Source organism: Stylophora pistillata, chromosome 11 (genome assembly GCF_964205215.1).
Source record: "Stylophora pistillata chromosome 11, jaStyPist1.2, whole genome shotgun sequence".
Lineage (NCBI taxonomy): Eukaryota > Metazoa > Cnidaria > Anthozoa > Scleractinia > Pocilloporidae > Stylophora > Stylophora pistillata.
Genome location: NC_142529.1, coordinates 3,949,087 through 3,962,158, shown reverse-complemented (window position 1 = coordinate 3,962,158; position 13,072 = coordinate 3,949,087). Strand labels below are relative to the sequence as shown.

Sequence of the window (13,072 nt, the reverse complement as noted above, 5' to 3'; positions counted from 1 at the left end):
AGATGATGATGCCATAGCCATTACGTTGCGTAGCAAAAAAATATCGAAGGTTTTCACTCTTAAATCTGTGTTTTCGCTGATCCTTGAAGTAAGGTTTTTTCACTTCGATTTAAGATCTTGAAAACTCGGAATAAAAACAATGCATCTTAATTTAAAAACCAATGCCTTAAATCAAGAGCTGAGTAACAGGCAATCTTGTTTTGAGAAAAAAATTCACAAAATGAGAGGAAGATGTCTCAAAATGAGTTTAGAAAGATCTTTGATTTAAGATCTTAAAAACTCGGAATAAAAACAATGCATCTTAATTTAAGAACCAATGCCTTAAATCAAGAGCAGAGTAACAGGCGATCTTGCTTTGAGAAAAAATTCTCAAAATGAGAGGAAGATGTCTCAAAATGAGTTTAGAAAGAACTTTTGATTTAAGAACTTGAAAACTCGGAATAAAAACAATGCATCTTAATTTAAGAACCAATGCCTTAAATCAAGAGCTGAGTAACAGGCGATTTTACTTTGAGAAAAAAATTCTCAAAATGAGAGGAAGATGTCTAAAAATGAGTTTAAAAAGAACTTTTGATTTAAGATCTTGAAAACTCAGAACAAAAACAATGCATCTTAATTTAAGAACCAATGCCTTAAATCAAGAGCTGAGTAACAGGCGATCTTGCTTTGAGAAAAAAATTCTCAAAATGAGAGGAAGATATCTCAAAATGAGTTTACAAAGAACTTTTGATTTAAGATCTTGAAAACTCGGAATAAAAGCAATGCATCTTAATTCAAGAGCCAATGCCTTAAATCAAGAGCTGAGTAACAGGCGATGTTACTTTGAAGGAAAAATTCTCAAAATGAGAGGAAGATATCTCAAAATGAGTTTAGAAAGATCTTTAAGCAAGATATGAAACCTTTACATAAAAAATATTTTTTCAAGATAAAAAAAAACAAAATATTTTTTATGAAACAACTTTTTATTCACTTTTTAACAGCAACATGCCCTCATTAAAATAAAATAGAACAGGTAAATATTGCAAAATTAACCCTCTAAGCCCCATATGCATTCTGATCATAACTACATTCTCTGGGGAACAACATAACTGTAGATAATATTTACTCTAACTTTGAACTTCACATCTGTCTGAAAAAACAAACAACTTCTTCCAACTTCCAACTACAAGAAATGTAAGTGGGAATGGGAGAGTTTCGGATATTCGTCGTGTGAGAGCCCGAGATCTTTGACATCCACCTGTCAATAGTGTGGCCAATGAAATACTACCAAGATGTCGTAATAAACTCATTTTGGCAGGAGTTGCCCGTAGTGGTTTTTCGAGTTTCTTGCAGCCCTACAGAATTCCACGGTGAGGGCCTTGCAGGCTACTTTTCGGAGGGATTTACTCCGCCGTGGAAAAAAAAAAAAAACAAAAAACAAATGTTACTTGTCAACAGCTCGTCAGTTACCTCAAGTATCGCTGGGGACTGCCATCTATATATGTGACAGAGTCATTAGGCTTATTTTCTACTTAAAACATGTTGTTCTGTTTATTTTATTTTCTGGAATTTTAGCGATTTGTCAGTTATGTGTTAATTGTGTTAGTAATGTGTTAACTGTATTAGTAATGTGTTAATTGTATTATTCCTTTAACTGCCGATTTCCCTTATGTAATTCCTGTGTAATTGACCGCTCCTAGCCCAAATTTGGTTTTAAGTTATTTTTACCTTTTCCTGTATTTTACTATAAGTTACAACCGTTGCTCGGTGAGTTCAGTTGATTTATTGCCTTCCTAAGAGTGCCTTTAAAGCGGATTCTAAGCTATACTAGCTTTTGGTATGTTTCAGTATTTTATGTTTGTTTGAGCCCTAAGCTTAGCATGTAGTTGTTTCCATTTGTATTTTTGTAGTGATTTTCGGGTTAGAAGTTGCTTAGTTTAGCCACATACTCCTTTTATCTTACTACTGTATTTTATTTATTTACTCTGACCTTTGTCACACAGCATGTAATTTCTCTGCTATATAAACTACAATTGTTTTCGTTTTAGCAGCTGTAATATTTTCCTTACCTGCTTCCAGTTTATTGTTGCTATGATTCCTGTGTTTTCAGAACCAAATTATGGGTTCATTACACTAGTAATTTCATTTTCCCCTTTCACTGTTTTATACTGTATTAGCTCAAGTTGTAATATTAAGCCTAGCTCGTAGTCTTTGTTGAATTCGTGCCTGGTGTAGCAATCACTATTTTTGATAGTTTCTGTCACACAATTTCCTGTTTTCAAGTACTTTGTTTGTTTCCTTTCTTTTACTGAATTATTTCTGTCTGTAGGTTATCCTTTAGTGTTAAGTACTTTCTCCTAATTCATTTTAATCTTGTTACATCATTTAGCTCATTAGAGCTTTGTTTTCTTATTTATTGTTTACTGAGTGTCACTCGTTCCCGTTTTTATTGTACCGTTGCATTTATTTGCTGTGTAATAAACTTGTAAATCTTCCCTCGGATCTTTTGTTCTTACGTCGACCGTTTTGGCCGTCACATATAGAGCTCCTTTTACTTAATTAAAAATGTTTTTTTTTTTACCTGTTTTGATTTGTAGCAAAAAGTTTTTGAAGCAAGCAAGTGGAACATTGTTTACTCCCAACTGGCCTTTGACTTACCATCAAAACGCTGAGTGTACATGGAATTTTTCAATTCCATCAGGGAGGGAAATTCGCTTGTTTTATACAAGCTTTAAATTGGGAGGAAATCCTTTTGCAATAAAAACAGGGAAAACGACGAGGATGAGTTACGCATCACTGGTAGGTGTGCTATAATAATGGTTTGTTTAGTGGAACATGTTTCTCTGCACTGCCAGTTTAATTCAGAAGTTTGCTTAAATTCAATTCTTGAAAGTCTATTTGAAACTAGAGATATGATCAATTTATTACCAACTTTGTATTTTTGGTCTGAACATATGGGTTCATGACCAAGGGTGAGGTCAAGATGACTGGATATTGGCTGAGTTCTTTTTTTATGTTTTTATGGACGGAGATGAAGTCAAAGACCATAAAAATGTACCAGATTTTGTCAATGCATTTTATAAATGCAAGTTACCCTGGCATTAATTGTGCCATAGTTGTGTTCCATTGGCAACTTACTTTTTGTCTCCTGATGACTTTTAAACCTTTCTGCTTATGAAAGCTTTCAAGAGCTGGGTACCCTATTTCATGAGGAGGAGCATTTGGACATCCTGCAACCAGGTTCCTCTAGCTACAGTGTACAGCCTTACAAAAGTGAAGCCAAGACCTCTCACTCTTCGTCAACATTTTCTAACTTAAAAATGCGAAGAAAACCAAGAAAGGGTATGGTACTCTTTCATTAATTGTGTCCTATGTTCCATCTTGTTGGTACAAACACAACAGGCCAAGAGATATACATTGAGAAAAGGATTTGTTCTCATTCATCTCTTTCTTTTATGTCCTATTTCACATTAAAACAAATGAAGAATGTGCAAGTCAAATTTGCATCAGAGGGTACCACACAAACCAAATCCGATGAGAGTGGAGTTGTTGTTAATTACGCAAGTTACAGAACAGGTACATTATATAAACCTTTGCACCACACCACCAGTGTGGATATTTTCCACACTGTTCTCCGTATCTTTCCTATAATACTAACAGGGAGAATATGTTTTTAATTAACAATCAAGAATTTTTTCAAGCGGTGATCATTTTGTTTCTTTATGAAAAACTAACTGATAGTTACTGTAACTGACACTCCGTTACAGTTTGAAATACGTACCTTTTAATCTCGACTATTCACTTGTACATAACACACAGAAAAAATACAGAATTAACAATGCGAACTTAAACCCAACGAAACTAAAATACAACGAAAGGAATACGAGAAACTACAGGAAAATACAAACGAAAGCGTAACTACTTACAAGATCTGTACGGCACTCCGGAATAACAACGACTGAATGAAAATCACAACTACGATGTTATATAGCAGATAAAAGGCTAAAACAATAGACTAAACAAGGCTACACAATACTCAAAGACGATTGCAGGAAACAACGCTGACAAACTTAATTTACATTTTGACAGCACGAAAAAATACAAACTAATAAATACAGAACTGAACTATCGAGACGAGAACTATTTACACTAATTACAATTAACAAAGACGAACGACAGAACTGATAAGAAAAAAAAAATAATAATAACTCTCGTGGCTACAGTTACTCCTAGGAATTGAAGAGTTGAACCCCAAATAAAGATAGTCCCTAAACTGAGCATGAGCAGTGTTGACTCTTGAGTCTTTCAGTAGCTCTGTTTACTGTGGGAGGAATGTGGTAATGTTTGCTTTGGTAATTAGAGTAGATTGTGTAGTACCAAGTAGAAATAATTGTTTCAGTTATTGTTGCACGATTAAGATGTTTTTTTTTGTAATCCTAATTTTTCAATTTTTTTGTTTATTTGTAAATACAAAGAGTTTTATGTAGTACAATCTGTCAGTTAGTCTGGTGTTTTATCTGAACATAATCTGTTTTTTTTCAATTTTTGCATGTTTTAGAGTGGATGAAATATTGAATTATATCATTGTAAGAGGTTTGTTAGAATTAACCTGTTCTTTGTTTTCCTTGCTCTTTTAGCTTCTACATTATTGGGGTAAGAAATTTCCCTTTATTAAAGTGATGTTACTAAATTTTATGGGTAAGTTATTTATGGACTAAGATGAGTTTAAAGTCCATAAAAATGGATAAAAATATCGAGGCTGATATCCAACCATGTTGACTGATTATGCTTGTTCAGTAAAGCTTGTTCAGCAAAGGATGTATTATATAGCTTTATTATATAGCTTTATTAAGAGTCAAGAATGACTTGTTTGTGACGGGTATGTGACAGAATTGCTAAGGTAGAGTGACCTACTGTAGCGTGACCTATTGTAGCGTGATGTAGCTCTGAGGGGTTGCATGACGAGACTAACCGACTAGTTTTGGTACTTGGTAACTTTAAAAAAACACCCTATTAAATAAAATGAGTACTCATACATACTCGTCCATTTTATTGTGTTTTGAGATAAAAGTGCAGTAACATGCCCGTGGGTAGCTAAGCTAAACTAGGCGGGTGATGTTTACAGGAAATAGATACAACTAAATACAGCTAAAAGTAACAAGAGAACTAAGAAAAAGCTAGAATTGGCAGCAATGACTAGAGACTACTGATAAACTAAATTATTAAATGACAACAGTCTTGACGGGAAATTACTGATACATTAAATAATATAATTGAATACATATTAACTGATCAATCAAGAGGAAGATAAATTAAACTTAACTTTTTGAACGATTTCTGGAAGATCAATCTAACAATCTTCTAAAGTTAGGATCTCAAAAAGTGTTTGTTTTATTTTTCTCTTGAAGGCATTTTTTGAAAGTTTTCTAAAAGATGCAGGCATTTCATTCCATATTTTTGTTCCGATTCTAGAAAATGAATTCACTTGAATTGAGAGTCTGGAACTTTGTGTGTAAAAGTTATTAGAGGCAGAGGATCGAGTATTATAAGAATGAATATCAGAGACATCTTGAAAAAGATTTTGAATGTTTCTAGGAGCATTACTGTATCTTATTTCAAACATAAGGTTAGCTAAATACCCATAATACAAAAATTTCAACGGTAAGACACCGGCGTCGATAAATAAAGGTATTGCATGCAGATTTCGCTCAGGGAAGTAGATAAAGCGAAGAGCTCGCTTTTGAAGCTTGAGAAGCTTTTCAAGGTACGATTTATATGCTTGACTCCGGGCCGTCAAAGCATAGGTTAAATAAGGAGCAACAAGAGATCGATAAATAGTTAGAAGAGCGTGTCTTGGCAGAAAATGCCGTAGTTTACAGATCAATCCTACAGTTCGACTCATTTTAATAGCCACGTGGTCAATACGATGTTTCCAGGAAAGGTTATTGTCAATTATTGTACCTAGATATCTCACGAATTCTTTACATTCTAGAGCTACATTCTTATTTTGATCGTTGTCGAATACCATTATTTTGGGGTGATAGGTAAGTCTTCTCTGAGTCGGTTAGTTTATTGGCCGTTAACCAATCGAATAACTTACAGAGATCCTGATTTACAGTCGACTCCACGGACTTGAGATTTTTGTCAGCAGTATACAACATTCGTGTCATCAGCGAATAAAAAGAATTTAAGTTTTTCAGAAGATTCTTGGGTATCGTTGATATAGATTAAAAAGAGTAATGGGCCTAGGACAGAACCTTGCGGCACACCGCAAGCGGTATTTTTTCGTTTAGATATAGAGTTTTGGGTGAAACCTACTTCTGTTATGAATTATAACACGATTAAGCGTGTAAATGCCAATGTCATCTTTATTGTGGCCTTACTTGATTCGTTCGAGGCATTACTTGTCTTAGAAAATAGTCGTTAATAAATGTTTACTGAACCCGACGTATCTTTGTTCTCGAGTTACTTCTGATATAAGCCGTCGTCTGAAGTGGCTATCAACCTCTTATCGCCTCGTTAACAATATTTGACTCCCTTTAAACAACGTTTAGTCTATTGTTGATTATGTCAATTCTCAATCGATGTATATGCTATATGTTGAGAGACTGAATTTATTTTATGATTCTGTCCTGAATATCTTTACCAAGCCTTCAAATACTTTGCAATAATTTCCAAAACGTTCCGGAATTTCCGCGGACGTGGGTTAAAGATGTTTACCCTGAAGGAAAGGGGCAAACATTGTCCTTTGATGTCATTTTTCATCTCTTAACGATATTTTTAAAGCCAGTCAGACAGAGCCTTTTTTATTAATGCGTCACTCCCTTGAAGTGTCGTGAAGTGTGCAGTCAAAACACCCCAAACTCACGAAATTTGTTTTATCCCTTGCAATAAACTGTGTGAAAAGAGTGCTGAGAAACAACCGTTTCATCCCGCACCAGTTGAAAACATTGTGGGAGAAAAACCGTTATGTTTATGACGAGTAGTTACTAAGAATCGCAGATATCAAATTGTACACCCATTCATGTTAGTCTCTACAGTGGTTTATTTGTGCGGCATTGGTCTTTACCCACAGTGCTGCGATCATGCGCAGACAATCAATCCTCATCTCCTGTGAGACATTAGACAACAACAACTATGAATCTGACTCCATTAAACCCTGTTTTGTGGAGCATGTTATGCCTAACCCCAAGTGGAATTTACCTGGCCGAAATCAACCCTAACGGTTCGGCGCTAGTTGGCTTTTTTCCGTCGATGAAAAACTGCATGCTATTTACAAACTTCTGCCTCTTAGTAGCAGTTATAATGGACATACAAAAAAATTACAACTATCCGGTCCACGTCCACATTCTGGGCGTATTTAAGCACATTTTAAGTATATGAGGACGTGTTATGCAAGTCTGGATACAGCTATATCACTCGTGAGTGTGTGACAAATATGAAATAAACCGTAAACATGTTCTTATTGCTTCTTCTCCGGGTGTTGTTCCAACTGACGCATGCTGCGGGAGAGGTTGAGGACGATCAACCTCCGCTAATAATAGTATCACTGGATGGATTGGATTGGCGAGTTTTGAAAGGTCAACTTTCCAAAACTACCAATCTGAACTTCATTGCTCTAACTGGAGTCAGAGCCGACTACATAAGGAATGTTATGCCTTCCTCTACATGGCCCAATCCCCAAAGTATCCTCACTGGTCTGTACCCGGAAAGTCACGGTATTGTATTCACGGATAATGTATTCTGGGATCCGGTTTACGGAGAACAGTTTATTTTCGGCTATGACTGCTCAAACTTTGATCCTAACTTTTACAATGCATCAGAGCCAATATGGCTGAGTCTGCAAAAGGAAGGAGGACGTAGTGCATCGTACTTTTGGCCTGCAACAACAAGTTATCAAGTCAAACCCACGTACTACCAAAGAGAAACTTGTTTGATTAACTGCAGTGCAATCAATCCTAAGGACCTTTCAAAGTTTAGGAACAGAACTTTTCCAGGCTTTCCCCCTTACGTCCAACGTGCGTTCGACATAAGAGGTGCGTCGTCTGTACGTGTTGATAAGGCGGTGGAGTGGCTTAGTTCGAAAAAACCTCCAACTCATCAACTCAGCTATCGCCTGGTACACGAGTTCTACGATCCAAAGCCGTCACGAAACCCCAACTGAACTTGACGCGGCTACATGTTTAACATGGCGGCGTTGTCGATAACATCGTTCGCAAAATACTTCTCAGATGAGCCTAAATCTTTAAACCGTGGCGAAAACCATTACCAATCTGGACACGTTCTATCTTTTTGCTATTGTGATGGAATTATCAGAGGGTCAGTGCAAGCGAGCATGAAAAGTACGACGTATAAAGTCACAGTAAGTGTAAAATTTCTATTACTCGATGTCTATCCGTTAACATCGCCAAACCAAAACTTATTTAAATTAAGTGATTTCGAATCTTCGTTTAAAGGAAATCTTGAAAAGTAAGCTTATATTTCTTTTTCTCTTTCCTTCGCAGATATATCTTCAAGAAAACGAAATACGTTCCACAGAATGCGAGTGCCCTCGTGGCGGTTCAAAGTGTAGTCACGCTGTAGCTCTGTTCCTTCATGGCTACCACAACTTAAGTAGAACTGACATCGAATGTCAGTGGAAGAAACAAAAGGCATCCGAGGTGGTTAAAACGGTAGAAGATCTGTATCCACCCAAAGAAACTAAAGTCCTAAAACGAAAAACTACAGATGAGGACAGAGAATGGCTACGGAACAAGCTGAAGAGATACGGCGAGTTCACAGGAATGTTATGGCTTTTGAGCCCCGAACCTGACAAAGAGAATCGTCTGCCGATCTCCACAGTCGAAGAAATCATTTTATCGAGAGAGTTTGTTGAAAGCGGACTTGATACAAATTTCTTGTTGGAAAAATTGAAAGTAAGTGAGCAGCAAGTGAAATCAGTCTGTGAGATCACGAAAGAGCAACGTGAATGTGGAGAGTGGCATGTGGTGAGAAAAGGACGTTTGACTGCTAGCAATTTTGGTCCAGTTCTTGAAGCAAAAAGAGTCACTCCTTCCCTTATCAAGCGTGTTCTTGGAGAATACGACATCTCTCGAGTGCAGGCTGTTCGATGGGGTGTCGTTAACGAGAAAGAAGGAATAAAGGCCTTCACCAAATTAACAATGAAAGTAGTAAAGGATTGTGGCCTTTGGCTACACAAGCTGGTGTTTTGGGTGCATCACCAGATGGACTTGTTGATGACAATGCGATCATTGAAGTCAAATGCCCTTACACACATCGCAATTCAACAATTGAGGAGGCTGTTAAAGACCCTAAGTTCTGTTTAGTAAAGAGAGATGCTGGCTATTGTTTAAAACAATCCCACCACTACTGGCATCAAGTCCAGGGTCAGCTGTTTATAACTGGGAAGCAAATCTGTTACTTTGTGGTTTGGACAACAATGCAAACTGTTGTGTTGGCAATCCAGAAAGACTGCACATGGGAACCAAATCTTCTTTCACTTCAAGAATTTTATACAATTCACATGATTCCTGCACTTGTTGATGGTGGTCTTTAAATTTTAAGACTTTGTTGTAAAATTAATGTAGTTTTTTATAAAGTAATGGATTTGATAATACATACTTTTAGAAATATTTTTTAAAATATTGTTTTATTTGGTAAAATCATTGCAACTTTTACAACAAATATGCAGTAACTGAAGGGTGTATATAAAATAAAAATGTTCATGTTAATCTTAAAATTGTTTTTCTTTAAACAGCAACATTTGCTGGGGTTTTTACATTAGCTACTTGAGACAAGAAAATGATAGATTCATTGTAATCGTATTTGAATACAGTTGGTTATCTGAATTCATAATAAGACTAGCATAAGGGTGTGGTGGCAGGAATACTGATCAGAAATAAATAGTTTGTCATTAAGTTGTGTATCATGATTCCTTGTATCATGAGCAAGTAAAATAGGGTTACAAGCTTTTCACAGATCACACAACACCTGTCCACTCTTTGTATCAGAATACAGTTAATTGATTAACTATGATCAGACAATGCCAATGTATACCAGGCCTTAGTAAACTGATGTAAGATGATCAATATTTCAATTAAAATGACTAATCAAAGTCAACAGTGTCATTGGTTTCCTTAATTAATGGGTTTTGTAAATTAACTAAAGCACCACATAGCTGTATAATCTTACCAGAGAGGGATCGCAAGTATGGTGGCACAAAATTTAAAATTTTATAGTTCTTCAATCTAGCATTAGCACGTTCTACGTGTATACGACATTTTGCAATGCTCTTTGTTAACTTAACTTCACTTTCTGTAAATTTTCCATTGTTCAAGAATGGGGGAATGTTCACATATACACCATTAGGAACAATATCATTTATCAAAAACCCTTTATCCGCAAGTATAATATCCCCAGCAACAAAATGCTTTAATATTCCTGACTTTTGAACCGTTACTTTATCTGATACTGAGCCAGGGAAAAGTTTACTTACATAAGTTATAACCGCGTTGGGTGCCACACCAACAATTGTCTTAAAAGAATTCATACCCCTGTACGTTGAATATGTCAAATTTTTGGTCACTCATAAGCTTAGGTGTAGCAACCTCGATATCGGTGCAATCTATTACCATACGACAGTCTCCAAATAAGCTAAATGAGCCTGGAAGTGAAGTTTTGTTTTTTTGTCTGGATGGAACAGCTATCTCCATTTGATCTTCATATAGAATTTGGTGCAAAACATGGATAAATGTTGTCACAATATTCGCTATTGTAGCAGTACTGCAACTAAAAAGTTCAGCTAAATGTAAGTTATGATAATTATGTCTAATCTTCATCAATGTTATCAATATTTGATCTTCAAAAGATATCTTGTCTACTTTCCAGCCACACACGTAAACAATATCGTTGCGGTATCTTTCGGCATATTCGACAACAATGTGGAACATTTCTTTGTTTGGGAGGCCAGTTTCCATGTTGATTACCTTTGAATCCATGTTAAAAGAGCTGTAGTTTCTTTTTAAGTAGCTTTCTTTTTCTTTCAACTCGGATACTTGGGTCTTTAATGTCCCTAGCTCTGCTTGTAGCAGGATATTTTCAGTCTGCAAAGTAGTGCATTTCATTTGCATCTCCTCGCAACTGAGCTCGCAAGGCTCGTTCTGGTTGCTCTTCGTCGAAGATTCTGAAAGGATCTGCTCGATAGTCGTTGTCTCTGGGACTTCAGTTCTTTGCTTTTTCCTTTTTGGAGCATTTCGAGATTCAAATAGTTTGTCTTTATTCCAGGAAAAGACCTCGGGGCCTTCTTCTTTACTTCCTCGGAAATGACAACTACAAACTCGAGCGCCTTTGCCAGGTTCACGATCAGCTCGTCTGGAGAGAGAAAACGAAGGTTTTAAACTTTAATCATAACGTAAAAAAAAGCTTTTTTTCTCTCTAGAGGTCTTTCAAAGGTATAATCCACAGGTCAGTGCACTTTTGAGTGGTTAAATAAAACCATCTTCCGCGTAACTATAACCGACACGTGGCCGTGCATCATGGTGGTCATTGTACCAAAAATCAACCTACCTTATTAGAGAAATCCATTTTCTTCTTTGAGCAGGATCTTTGGGGAAACGGTAAAAGCTACAATTGTGACTTTCTGACTGATGATTGCAGTCGGGAACGAAGCATTGGCCCATTTTATGATGAGATGTAACGAAAGACGCCAAATAGTGTTTAGATCCAGCAAAAATGCTACCATGGTAACATGACGTCACACTTCGGCACTCTATTATATAACAGACAAGTAGATGAATAAATCTTAATAAATCTGAATAAATCGATCTCAACAACAAGTTTCTCATTTCCTTTGATGTTGAAAGTCTTGTTACCAATATTCCGTTAAATGAAACTATCGATATTGCTGTTGATCTTATGGGGTAGCGATGCATGGGTTCTCCGTTAGCACCCATCCTAGCTAATCTTTTTCTTGGTTTCCCCGAGGAAACATGGCTAAATAATTTTAACCATTCGACTCGCCTTCTACTTTCTAGGCGTTACGTTGACGACACCTTTTGTGTCTTCCACAATGAACAGGATGCGAGGTCATTTTTTGATTAAACTAATTCACAGCACCCCAACATTAAATTCACTTTCGAAAAAGAGCATGATGGTAAACTCTCTTTTTTTGATATATTTATCGACAACTCTTCGAATGATTGTGTTTTTTCAGTTTTTCATAAAAAAACCTACACTGGTCTCCTAACAAATTTCTTCAGGTTTATTCCATCATGCTACAAAATTGGCCTTATCCAAACTCTTATTGACCGTATCTACAAAATTAACAACACCTCTTCCGGCCTTCAAAACGATCTTAAGAAACTTTCCGACAATTTAAAACGTAATTCTTTTCCTTCGCATATTATTGAAAGAACTTTCAAGCGGTATCTTGACGGGTCCTCCTCTCAAAATAGCCGGAACATTGATGACAATAATACACTTTACCTCAAGTAAACTCCCTTTTGTCGGCTATTATTCTAAAATAGCGAACCTTAAACTCCGACAACTCACCAAGCGCTTTTGTAAATCGGACCTAAATATCAAACTAGTTTTCACTTCTTTCAAAATTAAAAACATGTTCAGTGTTAAAGATCGTACTCCTGTTGCTCTAAAATCCATGGTAGTTTATCACTTTTCTTGTGCGGGATGTAATTCCCGTTATATTGGCGAAACAAGTCGCCACTTCTCTACTAGGATATAGGAGCACACGGAAAGCGATAAAAACTCGCATATTTTTAAGCATTTTAACACACTTCGATTATCCTTGACGCCTATTTGCCTTTGATTGAGCGTCTTATGCTCAGTGTTAATTAAGACATTACACATTAGATGCATAATGTCATGTGTGCAACCAGGACGCGCCTGTTTTACAGTACTCTAACAATTAAGTGGCTATCTCTACTTCAAAGAGTTTAAAAGCTGACGTTTTGAGCGCTAGGTCTTCGTCAGAGCTTCGTCAGCCCTTCGTCAGAGCTTCGTTAGCCCTTCGTCAGAGCTTCGTTAGCCCTTCGTCAGAGCTTCGTTAGAACAAATACTCCCTTTCTTGCTTTAGTAT

General features: G+C 36.4%; 2 protein-coding genes and 1 long non-coding RNA gene across 3 annotated transcripts; 2 read left to right on the top strand and 1 right to left on the bottom strand.

The window, feature by feature from the left end:
- Nucleotides 1-3,331: 3,331 nt before the first annotated feature.
- On the top strand, nt 3,332-5,014 carry LOC148719722 (uncharacterized). Its single transcript, XR_015992977.1, has 2 exons — nt 3,332-3,555; nt 4,617-5,014. It is a non-coding gene; the product is annotated as an uncharacterized LOC148719722 (long non-coding RNA).
- Nucleotides 5,015-8,142: 3,128 nt separating this feature from the next.
- Nucleotides 8,143-10,093, top strand: LOC148719721 (uncharacterized). Its single transcript, XM_088737793.1, has 2 exons — nt 8,143-8,341; nt 8,484-10,093. Exons 1-2 carry the CDS (start codon nt 8,159-8,161, stop codon nt 9,303-9,305), a joined length of 1,005 nt encoding a protein of 334 aa, XP_088593919.1. The 5' UTR covers nt 8,143-8,158; the 3' UTR covers nt 9,306-10,093.
- Nucleotides 9,610-11,754, bottom strand: LOC148719720 (uncharacterized). Its single transcript, XM_088737794.1, has 2 exons — nt 11,545-11,754; nt 9,610-11,349 (listed from the first exon to the last, which is right to left on the bottom strand). Exons 1-2 carry the CDS (start codon nt 11,655-11,657, stop codon nt 10,515-10,517), a joined length of 948 nt encoding a protein of 315 aa, XP_088593920.1. The 5' UTR covers nt 11,658-11,754; the 3' UTR covers nt 9,610-10,514.
- Nucleotides 11,755-13,072: the final 1,318 nt, after the last annotated feature.

Excerpts from the sequence above, each read along its gene's own strand:
- LOC148719720 (XM_088737794.1), bottom strand. The coding sequence starts at position 11,657 with ATGGGCCAATGCTTCGTTCCCGACTGCAATCATCAGTCAGAAAGTCAC. Across the intron at positions 11,350-11,544 it reads AAATGGATTTCTCTAATAAG|ACGAGCTGATCGTGAACCTG; the intron begins GTAGGTTGATTT and ends TTCTCTCTCCAG.
- LOC148719721 (XM_088737793.1), top strand. The coding sequence starts at position 8,159 with ATGTTTAACATGGCGGCGTTGTCGATAACATCGTTCGCAAAATACTTC. Across the intron at positions 8,342-8,483 it reads GTACGACGTATAAAGTCACA|ATATATCTTCAAGAAAACGA; the intron begins GTAAGTGTAAAA and ends TTTCCTTCGCAG.